Consider the following 18351-nt stretch of genomic DNA (forward strand, 5'->3'; position numbering starts at 1 on the left):
AGAAGTCTAGATGTCACTCAGGCCGTGCACTACTGGATGACGACTACAGATAAGCCCATGTACCTGGAGATCTGGATTGAGGCGGAGCGAATGGGCAGCTACGCAGCTAAACTGGCCAAACTGGTGCACTTTACCACACAGAGTCCCGCTGACCAAGTCCTGGGCAAACCAGAATTAGTTGTCTACACTCTCAACCTTGAGGAATATGGGTAAGCCTTCAGTCAAAGCCATTTTTTCTGGAATAACAGCTAATCCTCTCTCCCAAACAACTTACTCCAATAAATCTCAATTATTACACCTGCATGGTTTTATTTATTTATCTTTTCATGGGACACAGGAATCACCAGCCAGCATTTGTTGCCCATCCCCAAGTGCCCTTGAGCCAAGTGGCTTGCTAGGCCATTTCAGAGGGCAGTTAAAAATCAACCACATTACTGGGGATCTGGGGTCACACGTAGGCCAGGTCAGGTAAGAATGGCAGGTTAGTGAACCAGATGGGTTTTCACAACAACCAATCGTAGTTGTTATGGTCACCATTACTTAGATAGCTTTATATTCCAGATTTATTATTTGAATTTAAATTCCAACAGCTGCCATGGTGGGATTTGAACCCATGTACTCAAGAGCATTAGCCTGGGCCTCTGGATTACTAGTCCAATAACATTATCACTACGCCAACTCCTCCCCCTCATAACGACAGGAACAGAGGATTTTCTATCACATGAAGTTCTCCTTCCTGTCCCACCAGCTTGACTGGTTTATTTTAAGTGTTTACTTTTGGAAACATTTACGTCATTCACTCTTCTATTCCTTCCATTTCACTCCATTTGTGCACAATGTAAGTCAGCCAGGGGAAATCCATGGAACATGTTGAATCCATGAGGTCAGCGTCAGAGATTAGTGCTTAGAAAACAATTATTCCCCTCTTCCTTCTCAGCATTTGAGACTAGAATAAAAAAGCTCTCCCCCTTGCTGCAAAAATAAAAACAAAACTTAGTCTCTGGTCAGTTTCTCTGGTCAGTTCCCAAATAACACAGGTAACGCAGTCTTTGTTCAGTTCCTAACTGACAGACAGCAATGAAGCAGAGAAACTTTTAAGTGGTTCTTCCACTTTGTAAGTGTTTGTTTTAAGTGTGTCTGTTATGTTCTGTGGAAAAACAGATAATCCCTGTACAACAGCAGGGCCCGTTTCATCTCAATTTAACTACAGTAAAATGGTGCAGCAACACAACTCTGAAACGTTTAGTGACCAGTTCTAATCAACAGAGCCTCAACCTTCCCTTTGCATAACATTAAAACTGCATAGTCACAAAGAAGCAGCAGGCAGCTAGCTACCAGTTATTTCAAGGTTACAATCCAATTAAGAGGTCTGAGCCACTAAATCTCCCTTCCTACAGTTCGGAATGTCACTTACATTTTATTGAATTACAGCCTTCTGGGTCATTTAAACCAGCCATTATCCTATATTTAATCAGTGTGTTGTGTGTTTCTTAGAAATTAAAAGGCCATCTCTTCCAACCAAATAGCTGCAAATTAGTTTCTCAAAGGTAGTCACTAACTATTGTACTTTTTATTTCGTATTTAACACTAAACTAACAAAACAGTTCATTGCAGTCTATTCTATGCAATTTACTCCTGCTTTGTCTTCCAGGCAATTTTTCAACTGACTAATACATTTTTGCTATTTTTTTTCAATATCTAGGAGTACTGGGGAATGCGGTGCAAAGCAAGGTGGGACCTGCTGCAGGCAGGAATACTTCATCAACTTCAGGGAGCTGACCTGGACCCAGTACTGGATCATCGAGCCCCCCGGCTACCAGGCCTTTCACTGTGGGGGGGGCTGCAAGCAGCCACAGTGGCCCTTCGACTATGGTGAGAGGAGCTGCGCGGTGGTGGAGAGCGCCTCACTGCCTGTGATGTACCTGGTGAAGAGGGGCAACTACACCGAGATCGAGGTGGCAGAGTTCCCCAACATGATCATCGAGAAGTGTGGTTGCACCACAGACAATGTCTCAGTGATATAATAGCAACCTCAGTGGGTTGATATTTCCTCGCAGAATGCGCTTCTCTTAAAACAATGCAGAGATGCACAATTCAGAAGCACTTTATGTAAATATTGTAATTTGAAAATGTATATTTTTGCTATTTCTGTTCCTTTTCACAGGAGACAGTGATATCAATAACATTAAATTCAGCTATCAGTCTGTGTTATAATTCCCTGCAGGGTAACGAAGGGGCAGGCAGGACATGTGAAAATTTAAACTGCACCAGTAAAATCCTCTTTTGGTCCTGTCCTGAGCTCATTCTTGAAGCTTTCTTACATACCGAGCAGTATCAGATGGGGAAAGAGAGAGAGGATAAAAGTTTCTCCACACGGAGGGGACAGATGGGCAATTTTATTCCTCCCTGATTAGCACTGTCCTTGTCCAGCTTCTTCAGTGTTGCCATAACACGGACGGTGCAAATTCACAGCACCAGCAGCTTTAGTGCAGTGCAGAATGGCACAATTGGCAAGCCATCTGGATATTACACATTAATCCAGCAGAACACAAGCAAAGTCTGTACAACTATTTAATAAACACAACTAACTATAATGTGGGGATTGAAGTCAATAACTGAATCTGCTGGGATTTTACAATGGGGCAGCAGATTTTTTTTTAACCATTTCTGTTACTGGAGCTAGGCCACAAATCACCAGATTCACTGAATTTGCCAAGGTGAGCTTTCAACTTTAAGCTTTGGGTTGTTCATCCAATACCATATAGTATATCCATTCTGAACATGTTAGGAGTAGAACCTGCATTTTTACTAAGGAAAGGAATAAATGATTTCAGGAATATTTTGTTCATGACCCTGCAAATCCTTTCTGCCATTTAGTCATGGCATTCCTGTGCTAGGTTGCAGTTATCCGCATTTGTAGAAAGCAGACAACTGGATTCACATGATAGCAGTAGGTTTGTACATGCAGAGTCTGCGAACACATCGCAGCAAAGCAGGTCAACTGTTAATCCATTCGCCTCAACTTCTGTTTACCAGAGAGCTTCTTGTGCATTCAGCTAATTCCCTGCGACCCCATCCGTGGGCCTCAGACAGCCTATGTCATCTCCATGCTAAATTGACTAAACTTGCTAAGACAGGCAGACCTAGGAGTACATTAGCTGGGTTTTCCTGTCTGACTGAAGGTCAGCAACATCAACTTTCTCTCTCTCTACTGGTACTAGCTGATCTGCCAGGTGCTGAGCGGTTTCTGTTCTGGTTTCAACATAAATACACAATCTGCGTAAATTATCAATATTCACTGCATTCATCTAAAATTCAAACGCCATGTCAGGAATTGATTCAGGCTGACACTAGTGTAGGGCACTGCTGCTTTGATGCAAGTGCCTGGCTTCAGCTGGAGGGGTAAACCGCAGGCCCCAATGGGTTTATTACTCATGTGGACATTAAAGATTAGACAGCACTATTCAAAGAGGAGAAGCAGTTCATTCTTCTTTCAACCCACGTAAAAAAAATGATGGCCACTCATCTTGTTGCCATTTGTGGCATCATGCTGTGCGAATTGAAAGCTGGCCAGCGCATGTGCTCTGACGCTATCTCAAAGCAATTGTGAAGCACTTAAGAGATGGAGAGATGTCAGAAAGAGCCATATAAATAATCTTTCTCAAATTACTGTGCAAATACAATTATGTAGGAGTCACTTATAGAAGCTTTTAAAATATTAAAACAGCTTCTTCAATCCACAATCATATTACCTTTAACAATTATCTTGAAATAATCACCATTACACAAATTAGGAAACTATAGGACACGAGTACTTACATTAACCTTTGGTGCATTAACATCTTGTGTATTGACTATCTTGTCTTCAGAACTTTCTCTGGCACCCTCTTCTGTTAAAAGCCTGTGGCTGTCCTGTGAACTCGAAATGTTTGCTGCTGCTTCGCTGCTAGCTCCTGGTTCTGTCTGGTTTAGAGTTTCCCGCTGTACTGAAGCAGGCTCAGGCACATACAAGTCAGCAAGGGGCCTGGCAGGCGAGTCCCTCATGTCATCAACGCTACTGTTGTCCACACTTGCACTCCCCAAGGAGCTCTCGGAATGAGGTGTAGCCTCATTGGAGGAGCAGCTCCCTGCTGTGCTCTCTTCATCAGAGCTCCCAGATTCTTCTAAATCCTCTGTTCCCATCCTGTAAGAAATAAAACCCAGAAAATTTACTGAGCACACAAAAACTGAACTTTTAACCACAGAATACTACAGCACAGAAAACAGGCCATTTGGCCCTTCTAGTCTGTGCCGAAATATTATTCTGTTAGTCCCATTGACCTGCACCTAGTCCATAACTCTCCAGACCTCTCCCATCCATGCTTCTATCTAATTTAGTCTTAAAACTTAAGAGTGAGCCCGCATTTACCACGTCAGATGGTAGCTCGTTCCACACTCTCACCACTCTGAGTGAAGAAGTTCCCCTAATGTTCCCCCTAAACCTTTCCCCTTTCACCCTAAAGCCATGTCCTCTTATGTTTATTTCTCCTAATCTAAGTGGAAAGAGCCTACTCGCATTTACTCCGTCTATACCCCTCATAATTTTGTAAACTTCTATCATATCTCCCCTCATTCTTCTACTCTCCAAGGAATAAAGTCCTAACCTGTTTAATCTTTCCCTGTAAATCAACTCCTTAAGACCCAGCAACATCCTAGTAAATCTTCTCTGCACTCTCTCAATCTTACTGATATCCTTGCTGTAGTTAGGCGACCAGAACTGCACATTATACTCCAAAGTTGGCCTCACCAATGTCTTATACAACCTCACCATAACATCCCAACTCCTATACTCAATAGTTTGATTTATGAAGGCCAGTATGCCAAAAGCTTTCTTTACAACCTTGTCTACCTGTGACACCACTTTCAAAGAACTATGTATCTGAACTCCCAGATCCCTAGGTTCCTCCGCACTCCTCAGTGCCCTACCATTTATTGTGTATGTCCTACCTTGGTTTGACCTTCCAAAATGTAACACCTCACACTTTTCCGCATTAAATTCCATCTGCCATTTTCTGGCCCATTTTTCCAGTTGGTCCAGATCTCTCTGCAAGCTTTGAAAACCTTTCTCGCTGTCCACAACACCTCCAATCTTTGTGTCATCAGCAAACTTGCTGATTCAATTCACCACATTATCATCCAAATCATTGATATAGACAACAAACAACAATGGTCCCAGCACAGATCCCTGAGGCACACCACTAGTCACAGACCTCCAGTCTGAGAAGCAAGCATCCACTACCACTCTCTGTCTTCTCCCACACAGCCAATTTCGAATCCAGTTTACAACCTCTCCATGGATACCAAGTGCCTGAACCTTCTGAACTAACCTCCCATGTGGGACCTGGTTCAAGGCCTTACTAAAGTCCATGTAGACAACATCCACAGCCTTTCTTTCATCTACTTTCTTGGTAACCTCTTCGAAAAACTCTACAAGGTTCGTTAAACACGACCTACCACGCACAAAGCCATGCTGACTATCCTTAATCAGCCCTTGGCTGTCCAAATAATTATATATCCAATCTCTCAGAACACCTTCCAATAATTTACCTCCTTCTTCCTATCCACGTCATTGGTCCCTACATGGACCACGACATCTGGCTGCTCACCCACCCTCCTGAGAATACTGAGAACTCGATCTGAGATATCGCAGACCCTGGCACCAGGGAGGCAACAGACCATCCGCGATTCTCAATCTCTCCCACAGAACCTCCTATCTGTCCCCCTATCGAATCCCCTATCGCTACTGTTCTCCTCTTTTCCCTCCCTCCTTTCTGAGCTGAGGGTCTAGCCTCAGTGCCAGAGACACGATCACTACAACTTGTCCCTGATAGGTCATCCCCACCAACAGTATCCAAAACATTATACCTATTGTTGATGGGAACGGCCACAGGCTGCTCTGCTCTTTCTGTCTATTCCTCTTCCTTCTCCTGACATTCACCCAGCTACCTGCCTCCTAACTTTTAGGGGTGACTGTCTCCCTGAAACTCCTGTCTATTACTGCCTCTGCCTCCTGTATGATCCGAAGTTCATCCAGCTCCAGTTCCCTAACTCGGCTTCTCAGGAGCTGCAGCTGGATGCACCTTCAGGGACAATTGTGCTGTCCATGACTTCCCACATGCTGCACTCGACTGCCCCAACTGCTGCCTCCATTACCTACTCCTAATTTACTTAAAGGACTTTACCCGGCCCTATCCCACTGGGAGCAAACTCGTCCTCAGCTTCTGCTCGCCGAAGCCTCTCGAGCCAAAGCCTCAAAGCTCCACTCCTTCGCTGGGCCACTCACATACTGGCCGCTCCTCTTCAGCTTCCCCTCCTTTTATTTTCAATCTCCGCGCTCTTTTTCAACTGACCTGCCTTCAGATTACAAAATGTTTTGACTTATGGGGTGTTCATGGGGTGATAAATCCATTAAGAAATTCAGGAGAAACTTCTTTACCCAAAGAGTGGTTAGAAAGTGGCTTGCTAACACATGGCAAATAGCAAAGATGCATCTGAAGGTAAACTAGTGAGGTCCATGAGGGGAAAAAGGAATAGAAGAATATACTGATAGGGTTCAACACAAGTGTCCTCTCAGCTTACTTCATCAAACCCCGATCCTGCTCGTGTTCTCCTCCCCCAGCCGCCTTATTCCTGAATCTGAGATATAGGCTTGCGAGTGCTGGGTAACTTCCACTACTTTTGCCAATTAATTCATAGTATTTCCAACACAGAAACAAGCCATTTGGCCCAACTGGTCCATCCTGGTGTTCACGTTTCACACATTGATAAATCAGCACAATAGCGAATGCCAACAGATTGTTTCACTGTGAGGGGATGTGTTATGAGTGGGTGGAGGTGGCATCCCACAGACAACACCAATCCCATTCTCACAAGGCATTCACTTCCACCAGTCATCTGATGTGGGGAACCCTCACCTTAAACTGGTAATGTTACGGACTTAGAATGACAGCTGGTGTGAAAAATAGAAAATATTGCACAGGTGAAGCGGGGCATGTTATCCAGGTGTACAGGTCATTCCCTATGGAGGGCTGTCAAGCAGCTTGTATGTCTTTAATATAAATTTTTCACATTTTGTAATCAGTGAGGGAAATGTCAGATTTAACACTTGTTGGGCATGGTCCTTCGGGTATCAGCAGCCCTCTGTTAAACATTCCTCACGAATGCTCCTAGTGCAGCACGGCTCAGCAAATGATTAGGTCACGGGGACCTTGACCCAGGCTGACTCTGCTCTCACCCAAAATTCCAGTCATGCCCATGGCAGGTTCAGGAGCCAGAATCAGGCCAATTTCAATTCTGCAAATTATAGCACTCCTACTACTAACCAGCAAAGATCAGCTCCCAAAAATAAATCTCTCAGATATACTCTCACTCTCTTGGTCCAACTGACAATTCACCACTTATTTGCGTACAATTCTTGGAATCACACTTTAGGAAGGATATCAAGGCCCCCGGGAGGATATAAGGAAGGTTTATCAGGATGATACCAGGGATGAGGGTGTTCTGTCATGCAAAAAGATTGGAGGAGCTGAGATTATTCTTAGAACACAGAAGGTCATGAAGAGACCAGTTAAAGGTATTCAAAATCAATTTTGATAGAGATCCTATGGCAAATGTTTTGGTAAGCAAAGGTCATAGATTTAAAATAATTGGTAAAGAACTAGGAGGTGAAACGAGGAGAAATTTCTTCACACAAGTGTTAAAAACTGGGATACACTACCTGCAATTTGTGGCGGAATCAGGTTCCTTAATAACTTTCAAAAAGCAACTGGACTTATACCTGGTGAGGACTAATTTGCAGGGTTATGGGGAAAAAGCTGGGATGGGGACTAAATTGTTTTTTCCAAGATGCTAATACAGGTATGGCGAGCCAAATGGTCTCCTTCTGTGCTGTAAAATTCTATGTCTCTAAAGCAAAAATATCTCGGCAATACCCCTTTGGCTTAGTGTGCCACGCAGGAAGATCCCTGGTTCAATTCTTGGTCTGTGCATGGGTTAACACAAAACAAGGCCAGGATCTGGCTCAAGTTAATGCTGCTTGTCTTCCCCCACGGCCTGAAACTCAGTGGCCGCAGACACTTTGGGCAACCTGCCAGCTTGTGGATAGCAGAGGGAAAATGCATAGTAACAGCAGCAATCAGCAGGGGAGGTACAGCAAATAATGAAGAGCAAGAGAAAGTTTACATGCATTTACCAAAGACATTTTTTCTTTCCCTCCTTTGCCTCTGTATTTGTGGAAGGGTGTGCACGTTTTCGAACTGCTCCACCTTCTGCTGACACCACAGCACTTGATGATGCTTGCAAGCCTGGACAGAAATACAAAGTTATGAAGTGTTCACAGACAACAAAAACCACACAGAGAAAGATGCTTGGAAGGACCTTGCTTCTTAAAATTTGTAGTATGACTGTGTAAATGGTTCAGAAAGAGGCAGATTTACTGTCGCCCCTGCCCATGAGTACACATTCTATTCCTGAATTACAAATCAACAAATACTGATCTGTGCATCTCTTCAATCTTAATTTTTGTGGGAGTTTACTTTCTCAAAATAAACAGCTGATGGCGTCTTTTGTTTTGTAGGTACACATTAAATTCAGTTTCCCAAATATTGCCATTGAAAGTAAAGAAACTAATGTTGCTCCACTTGGCAGTTTAATGTCTTTACTCTACTTAAACTCAGTGCCCTCCTTATATTTCATAGCAGCACCCAGTCATATAGTCAAGGAGTGACACTGGATTATCCATCCTCAGACCTCACTCAACTTGTCACAGCCAGTCACACTGAAGGCTCCAAGAGTGGCTGAAGCTGATTTTGATCACTTGTGAGGAGTCGCTTTGCCTCCACTGTTAAGCACTGCACCCTATCCCCTACTTTCTCAAAGCATGGCCAAGATCTAGAATTGGACGAGGACTGGTCAAAGTGGCCAAACACTCCATGTGACAGTTCTTTTGGTAACACAACCGTGACAACGTTGGACACTAGTAGAGCACGGTTTCTGAACGTAGCTGTACCTTTAAGCACGGAGTCCTCCAGGCGCTCAGACATCTCATCCAACTGCTGCTCATACTGTGGGTCAGAAAAATAGTGCTTTGGCTCAGAAAGCTTGCGTTGTAATCGTTCCAATCGCCTCTGCTCTTTTTCTGCTTCTCGGTCTGCCTGCTTCTTTATCCATTCTGCCATACTGCACAAAGAAAACAATTATTGCAGGCCTTAACTTCTCCAATATCACAGTGACAGAGGCAAGTTAGGCTTCCTGTCCTCCTCTCATGTGCTGTTGATTTTTGTTTGTACACGAGTAAGATAACTTTCTGGCATATCAATAAACAATCCATATTTGAGCATCCAAAAACAGATAGTCTAGAGTTTCTATAGCACTTTTCATGACCTGAAAACATTATAAAATGCTTTACAGCCAATTAAGTATTTTTTGAACTGGAATCATTGTTATGATATAGGAAACAGAGGAGCCAATTTGCAAACCGTAAACTCCCACAAGAAGCAAAGTGATAATGACTATTCTTAGTGCAGTTGGTTCAGGGAAAAACATTAGTCGAGGCACTGGGGAGAATTCCCTTTGGCAGCTATTAAGCCTTTTATGAGAGGGCAGACAAGGCTTTAATTTAATTTCTCATCTGTAGGACAGCAGCTCTGCCATATCCCCCTCAAAACTGCACTGAACGGTCAGCCTAGATTTTGTACTCATGCCTTTGGATTGAACTGATACCTCTCTGACTCAGAGGCAGGCGTGACCAACAGAGCCACTGCTGACACTGACAGCATCTGTTAGCAAATTCTTCAGCCCAGTCTGTCCTCGCCTATTAGCCACAGGCTGGTAGCAGTAAGAGCAGGAACTCTAGCTGATTCCCTCATTAGCCAGGAATGTTGCAGCCACAAGTAACACCAGACTTTCCCTCGAAACTGCTCAGGTGTGTGACTGTGCAGCAGTCCAGAACTTATCCCACAGGGTACAAACAGGTCACGCATAAGAAGCGGTCCCTTTAAGATGTGTGCATGTGCAGCCGCGCAACATTCTTAATGGAAATGTGTAGTGCAACCAACAGGCTCCGCACAGTGAAAAGAAATGAAAGGGAACATTACTAGCACTCCAACTGAGATTGTCACAACTGGGGCTCCCTGGTCTCTATGATTTGATTTCACACCAGGTGGCAACATTTGGCCACCAAATATACCGGGTGAGTGTGAGACAAGCTTTTCATGTTGCTAACCAAATCTTTCAGTCAATGCAGCAAGGATTGCAGGTGCCACCTCACTGTCCAGCAGCGAGACATCAGCTCAAAGTCAAGCCCTTCAACACAGGGAAAGGAATTAAAAATTGGCAAGTAAATCCAAGCAACCCAATCCTGTAAGAAGAACAGAAAATACTGGAAAAACTCAGCATTTTCAGTTTTACCAGCATTTTTGTTTCAGATTTCCAGCATTCGCAGTATTTTGCTTTTATCAACCCAATCCTGTGCAGTGAAGGTTATCTCCAGTGTTTCATTATTGAAGTTGTCCCCAGTCTAATACAGCATGTCGGGACTGAAGGTGGTCCCCAGTCTAACACACAGTCATTAGCTGGAGCTCAATCCCAGCACAGAGTTTAGTCACTGAAGGTCAACCCAGTCCAATAGTGTATTTCACTAAAGAAAAAGTCCCCAGGCTAATACAGTGTATCATTACTGAAGGTCCTTTCTGGTCCAATACTGTATGTCTTTAGTAGAATCTTAGTACAGGAGGCAACCATTTGGTCCATCAAGCCCGTGCCAGCACTCCACAAACGCAATTTAGTTACTCCCACTCCCCTGCCTTTACAATTTTTTTCCCCTTCAGGCTCTTATATAACTTTCTTTTGAAAGCATCAATTGAACCTACCACCATGGAAACATAGAAAATGGGAGGAGTAGGTCATTTGGCCCTTCAAGCCTGCTCCACCATTCAGTATGATCATGGCTGATCCTCTATCTCAAAACCCTACTCCCGCACTCTCCCCATACTTCTTGTTGCTTTTGTAGTCCAGAAATCTATTTCCTTCTTAAATATATTCAGTGACTTGGTCTCCACAACCTTCCGTGGTAGAGAATTCCACAGGTTCACCACCCTTTGAGTGAAGATGTTTAGCCTCATCTCAGTCCCAAACCCGTATCCTGAGACTGTGACCCCTTGTTCTAGATCCCCCAAGCCAGAGGAAACATCATCCCTGCATCCAGTCTATCTAGCCTTGTCAGAATTTTATATGTTTCAATTAGATCCCCTCTCAATCTTCTAAACTCGTAAGTACAGGCCTAGTCGACCCAATCTCTCCTCATACAACAAGCCTGCCATCCCAGGAATCAGTCTTGTGAACCTTCGCTGCACTCCCTCTATGGCATGCATAAACTTTCTTAGGTAAGGAGAACAAAACCGCACACAATACTCCAGGTGCGGTCTCACCAAGGTCCTGTACAGCTGCAGTATGACATCCTTGCTCCTGTACTCAAGTCCTTTTGAAGGCCAACATACCATTTGCCTCCTTAACTGCCTGCTGTACCTGCATGCTTACTTTCAGTGGTTGGTGTACAAGGACACCCAGGTCCCTTTCTACATCAACATTTCCCAATCTATCACCATTTAAATAATACTCTGCTATTGTTTTTCCTACCAAAGTGGATAACTTCACACTTATCCACATTATACTGCATCTGCCATGTATTTGCCCACTCACTCAAATTGTCTAAATCACTTTGAAGTCTCTTAACATCCTCCTCATCGCTCACATTCCCACCACATTTTGTGTCATCAGTAAACCTGGAAGTATCACATTTGGTTCCCTCATCCAAATCATTAATATATATTGTGAATAGCTGGGGCCCAAGCACTGATCCCCAGCGGTACCCCACTAGTCTGTTACTCCAAAAAACACCCATTTATTCTTACTCTGCTTCCTGTCTGTTAATCCATGCCAATATATTATTCCCAATCCCATGTGCTTTAATTTTACACACTAACCTCTTATGTGGGACTTTATCAAAAGCTTTCTGAAAATCCAAATGTACCACATCCACTGGTTCTCCTTTATCTATTCTGGTAGTTACATCCTCAAAAAACTCCAGTAGGTTTGTCAAACATGATTTCCCTTTCATAAATCCATGTTGACTGTCTAATCCCGTTGATATTTTCAAAGTGTCCTTTTACCAAATCCTTTATAATAGGCCCCAGCATTTTCTCTACTACTGATGTCAAGCTAACTGGTCTGTAATTCACTGTTTTGTACCCCCTCCCCTTTTTTAAATAGTGGGATAACAGTTGCCACTCTCCCTGCCAGGACTGTTCCAGAATCTTCAGAATTTTGGAACATGTCAACCAAAGCACCCACCATTTCCATGTCCACTTCCTTTACTACCCTGGGATGTAGATTATTGGGCCCTGGGATTTATTGGCTTTCAGTCCCATTAATTTCTCCAGCCCTATTCAATTCCTCCTCCTCACTAGACACTTGCTTCTCTAGTATTTCTGGGAAGTTATTTGTATCTTGCTCTGCCATTTCCTTGTTCTCTATTATAAGTTATCCCATTTCAGGCTGTAAGGGACCTACATTTGTCTTAACTAATCTTTTTCTTTTTACATACCACAACCCTTTCAGGCAATGCATTCCAGATCATAACTAACCGCCATGCAAAATAGTTTTTGTGTATACGTGTACGCAGATCAGGTCACCAAGGGGTACTATTGCTGCACGTAGCAGTCATATTAATGTAAAGGAAGGTACAGCTGTGGGAGTCAGCCCCTCAAACTGCTCATGGGAACAGTGACACCATGATAACAGAGAAGGTATCCAGACGACCCCAATTCATGTTACCTATGATTCTTTTGCCATTCACCTGTACTCTCATTCTGGACCTTACACCAATAGGAAGAGTTTCTATCTATTCTGTCATGATCCCCATGCCCATTCCTAGTCGAATACTTCACTTCACCTTCATCAGTGCCTGACTGAAACAATCATAGGAAAATAGAGCAGTGTAATATTGGCATGTCTACCCATAAGAGTACACTATAAAAGAACTCTTCTGTTATGAACAGAATCTCTTACGCTTTCTCATGGTTTACATCTCGCAGCCTTCTTCCGCTTAAATCCCGGCAGGCCTCTCGGTTTGTAGTTTTTTCAATTTGCGCTCCAAGAGCACGAAGCATCGACCCAAAACCTATGCAATGACATAAACCCAAAAGTTTACAAACCACTTCTCCACCTGCACCATTAAAATTGTCTATAGTTCTTCATCTCTATTTTCCCCATCACCTCATTTTTGGAAGCAGGAAAACTGCATGGCAACAGGCTTGTTAGAGAGGAAGCATCATCGCCAAATCCCCTACTATCAACATCCTGCTGGTTGCTATTAGCCAGAAACTGAACTGGGCCAGCCATATAAATACTGTGGCTATAGAGCAGGTCAGAGGCTGGGAATTCTGCACAGAGTAACTCACCGTCTGACTCCCCAAATCCTGTGCACCATCTACAAGGTTCAAGTCAGGAGTGTGATGGAATACTCTCTACTTGCCTGGGAGAGTGCAACTCCAACAATACTCATGAAGCTTGACACCATCCAGGACAAAGCAGCCCGCTTGACTGGCACCCAATCCACCACCTTCAACATTCACTCCAACACCAACACACAGTGGCAGCAGTGTGTAACATCTACAAAATGCACTGCAGCAACTCACCAAGGCTCCTTTGACAGCACCTTTAAGACACATGATCTTTACCACCTAGAAGGACAAGGGTGACAGATGCATGAGAAAACCACCACCTGTAAGTTCCCCTATAAGTCACACACCATCCTGACTAGGAAATATATCGATGTTCCTTCATCATCACTGGGTCAAAATCCTGGAACTCCCTCCTTAACAGCACTGTGGGTGTTCCTACAACACATGGGCTGCAGTGGTTCAAGAAAGCAGCTCACCACCACCGTCTCAAGGGCAATTAGGAATGAGCAATAAATGCTGGTCTAGCCAGTGATGCCCACGTCCCATGAATGAATAGGCAAAGAGATTCAGCTGAGGATATTTAGAAGATATCTTGTTTAAGTTAATTAAGTAGACATAGGATATCACGGCATGTTCTTTGTTTTGTATTGGTTGTACTATTATGCAAAATAATTTGAAGGGATTAAATTGAATGATTCCCATCATAGGCTGCTTAATAGTTCTTACCAGGCATTGTCTACCAAATATTTGGTCAGTCTGTTTGTAGGTAGATTAAAAACGTACATGTGCAAGAACATGTATAAGATCAGGGCACCAAAGGGTGCACCCCTCCAAGTCACTCGCCATCCTGACTTGGAAATATATCGCTGTTCCTTCAATATCGTTGGATCAAAATCCTGGAACTCCCTTCCAAACAGCACTGTGGGTGTACCTACACTACACGGACTGCAGCAGTTCAAAAAGGCAACTCATCACCACCTTTCCAAGGGGCAACTAGGGATGGGCAATAAATGCTGACCTAGCCAACGAAACCCACATCCCATGAATGAATTTTTAAAAAGCTTACCAGTCCTGTTAATGCACTGACAGGTACAGAGCTGTGGGAGTTAGCCCCTCAGGCTGCTCACGAGAACAGTGACACCACCGTAACCCAGGTGGTATCCAAAGCAGACCCAGATTCCTAATAAATGTTAAAATAAATGAAGCCATGGTCATGTTTAAACCTTACCTCCTTTCCCTCCAACAAGTCTTTGTTCCAGACTGTAAACTCCTCCATGTTGCAGCTCCCCTTCTTCATCAACCAGCTTTCCATTATATTTCAGGTAAACATCTGCAATGGGGAGGCCCTGTATGAAGAGAATTAAGTTGAAATAAATAAAGTATAAAACTCAGGTATGCTTATTTCACGTATCTATTTCATCCAATGGATATTTACCATTCATGCACACATTCACAGGTCAGGCAGTGGAGAGGTAAAGAACTTCCCCAATCTCTGGAATTCCTCACCTAAAGTTCTATATCATAAGAATATGAGAAATAGGAACTGCAGAAAGCCATTTGGACCTGCTAGGCCATTCAATATCATGACCAATCTTCTACCTCAACTTCATCTCAGCGCACTAATTCCCTCAGAACCCAAAACCCTATATGCCTCTGTCCTGACTATGCTCGATGACTGAGCATCCATAGCTCTCTGAGGGGCTGAAATCCAAAAGTTCACAACCCCTCAGAATGGTTCTCCTCATCTCTGTCCTAAATGGCCGTCCCCCCATATTCTGAGACTGTGACCCCGTCCTCTAGGGAGGTCAAAGGGTGGTCTTAAATGAGGGAAGAGAGATAGAAAGATGGGGGTTATCACACAAAATTAGGGCTCATGGGATTAGGGCAATATATTAACATGGATTGAGGATTGGTTTAAGGATGGAATACAGAGTAGGAATAAATGGGACATTTTTGGGTTGGCATGCACTAACTGATCAATTCTTGGACCCCAACTACTTACAATCTATATATCAATGACTTAGATGAGGGGACTGAATGTAACATATCCAAGTTTGTTGATGATACCAAGTTAGGTGGTGAGGAGGATGCAAAAAGGCGTCAGAAGGGTATAGATGGATTGGATGAGAGGACAAGTACGTGCAGATGGAACACAATGTGGGGAAGGCCGAAGTTATTTACTTTGATTTTTAAAAAATGAAGAGCAGAGTATTTTTTTGAATAAAGGGAGACTGGGAAGTGTGTGCCTTCGGACGGACTTGGGTTTCTTTGTATGTGATTCACAGAAAGGTAACGTGCAGGTACAGCAAGCAATTAGGAAGTCAAATGGTCTGTTAGCTTTTTTTGCAAAGTGATTAGAATGAAAGAGTAAAGAAGTTTTACTACAATTATCCGGGGCATTGGTGAGGCCATGCCTGGAGTAGTGAGGGTAGTTTTGGTCTCCTTAGGAAAAATATACCTTCCCTAGAGGAAGTGCTACAAAGGTTCAGTAGACTGGCTCTTAGGACAAATGAATTGTCCTATGAGGAGGCATTTGAGTAAACCAGGCCTATTTTCCCTGGACTTTAGAAGAATGAGGGGTAGTCCCATTGAACTACATAAGATTCTTAAGGCCTTGGCAGGGTAGGTGTTGAGAGGCTGTTTCCTCTAGCAGGGGAATCGAGAACAGATGCAGAGATGATGAAAGTGGGAGAGCAGCCCTTACAGGGTTTGAGGAACTGTATTCAAGGTAGCTGTGGGAGTCAGTGGGCTTGGATTGAACATTGATCAACTGACTATACCCAAAGATGGAGAGAGAAGTCAAAGAATGGAGGGAGAGAGGGGCGTCTCTCACTCTGGGGAGAGCAAGAAGAGCACACCATCGACCCCAAGGTGGCAGCCAGCACCCTCCCCGCCCACCCCGGGGTGGCAGCCGGGATCACACCGCCCACCCCGGGGTGGCAGCCGGGATCACACCGCCCACCCCGGGGTGGCAGCCGGAGCCCACACCGCCCACCCCGGGGTGGCAGCCGGGATCACACCGCCCACCCAGGGGTGGCAGCCGGGATCACACCGCCCACCCCGGGGTGGCAGCCGGGATCACACCGCCCACCCCGGGGTGGCAGCCGGGATCACACCGCCCACCCCGGGGTGCCAGCCAGCACCCTCCCTGCCCACCCCGGGGCGGCAGCCAGAGCCCTCCCTGCCCACCCCGGGGTGGCAGCCAGCATCCTCCCCGCCCACCCCGGGGTGGCAGCTGGAGCCCTCCCCACCCACCCCGGGGCAGCAGCCGGAGCCCTCCCTGCCCACCCCGGGGTGGCAGCCAGCATCCTCCCCGCCCACCCCGGGGTGGCAGCCGGAGCCCTCCCCACCCACCCCGGGGCAGCAGCCGGAGCCCTCCCTGCCCACCCCGGGGCGGCAGCCAGCATCCTCCCCGCCCACCCCGGGGTGGCAGCCGGAGCCCTCCCCACCCACCCCGGGGCAGCAGCCGGAGCCCTCCCTGCCCACCCCGGGGTGGCAGCCAGCATCCTCCCTGCCCACCCCGCCCACCCCGGGGTGGCAGCCGGAGCCCTCCCCACCCACCCCCGGGGCAGCAGCCGGAGCCCTCCCTGCCCACCCCGGGGTGGCAGCCAGCATCCTCCCTGCCCACCCCGGGGCAGCAGCCGGAGCCCTCCCTGCCCACCCCGGGGTGGCAGCCAGCATCCTCCCCGCCCACCCCGGGGTGGCAGCCGGAGCCCTCCCCACCCACCCCGGGGCAGCAGCCGGAGCCCTCCCTGCCCACCCCGGGGTGGCAGCCAGCATCCTCCCCGCCCACCCCGGGGCAGCAGCCGGAGCCCTCCCTACCCACCCCGGGGTGGCAGCCAGCATCCTCCCCGCCCACCCCGGGGTGGCAGCTGGAGCCCTCCCCACCCACCCCGGGGCAGCAGCCGGAGCCCTCCCTGCCCACCCCGGGGTGGCAGCCAGCATCCTCCCCGCCCACCCTGGGGCAGCAGCCGGAGCCCTCCCTGCCCACCCCGGGGTGGCAGCCAGCATCCTCCCCGCCCACCCCGGGGTGGCAGCCGGAGCCCTCCCCACCCACCCCGGGGCAGCAGCCGGAGCCCTCCCTGCCCACCCCGGGGCGGCAGCCGGGATCACACAGCCCATCCCGGGGTGCCAGCCAGCACCCTCCCCGCCCACCCTGGGGTGGCAGCAGGAGCCCTCCCTGCCCACCCCAGGGTGGCAGCCGGAGCCTACACCGCCCACCCCGGGGTGGCAGCCGGGATCACACAGCGAATGAGTACTCGTTCACCTCCTGCTGGCAGCAGCGCTGTTTGAGCTCCAGGCCGGTGAAGCCGTGCGGCAAAGTCACAACCCAGAGCCGGGAGTCCGGGTGATGGCGACGCAGGAAGATCTCCATGGCGGCAAGTTAGAGGCCCTGCGCCTGCACAACAGCCACGCAGCGTCCAGGCACCTACGTCCTGACGTCTCTGAACGCGCGACCAGCGCGCTGACGCACATCCCCGCGCCGCCACGGGACCGGGCCGCTCCCCGCGTTCCAGTCGCGTGACGTGCGAGTGACGCCACTGGCGCGGGAAAATCCAGCTTCACCCACGACCCGTGCTTGCTGGTGCTGAGGAAGGAAATGGGGATCTGCAGCACCTTGGCAGCACTGTTGGCATTCTCTAAACTCTTCCCCATCCCCGTCCTCAATGGCCTGCCCCTTACTCTGAGATTGTGTCCCCTGATTTCCATGGGTACAAAAGCAAACCCAGAAAGCTGAGTATTTGCAGCATTCCCTCTTTTCACTTCAGCTTTCCATCCTCAGCAGCATTTGACCATAGTACTGACCATCATTTTATGCAAATGATGCTGCGGAGGGCCGAGGGGGCCTTGA

The 18351-nt window shown here is 46.8% G+C and overlaps 1 protein-coding gene across 1 annotated transcript in view; it reads right to left on the bottom strand.

Moving 5' to 3' along the window:
* Positions 1–17932, bottom strand: part of sde2 (SDE2 telomere maintenance homolog (S. pombe)) — a 36513-nt gene extending 18581 nt beyond the window's left edge. The window contains exons 1-6 of the mRNA XM_041188644.1: positions 17767–17932; positions 14728–14845; positions 13105–13216; positions 9047–9216; positions 8231–8342; positions 3820–4183 (exon numbers count right to left, since the gene is read on the bottom strand). Of these exons, the coding sequence (XP_041044578.1) occupies positions 3820–4183; positions 8231–8342; positions 9047–9216; positions 13105–13216; positions 14728–14845; positions 17767–17874 (984 nt within the window). The 5' untranslated portion in view covers positions 17875–17932. The remainder of the gene's footprint in view (positions 1–3819; positions 4184–8230; positions 8343–9046; positions 9217–13104; positions 13217–14727; positions 14846–17766) is intronic.
* Positions 17933–18351: the final 419 nt, after the last annotated feature.

This window comes from Carcharodon carcharias, chromosome 5, assembly GCF_017639515.1.
Source record: "Carcharodon carcharias isolate sCarCar2 chromosome 5, sCarCar2.pri, whole genome shotgun sequence".
NCBI classification, from domain to species: domain Eukaryota; kingdom Metazoa; phylum Chordata; class Chondrichthyes; order Lamniformes; family Lamnidae; genus Carcharodon; species Carcharodon carcharias.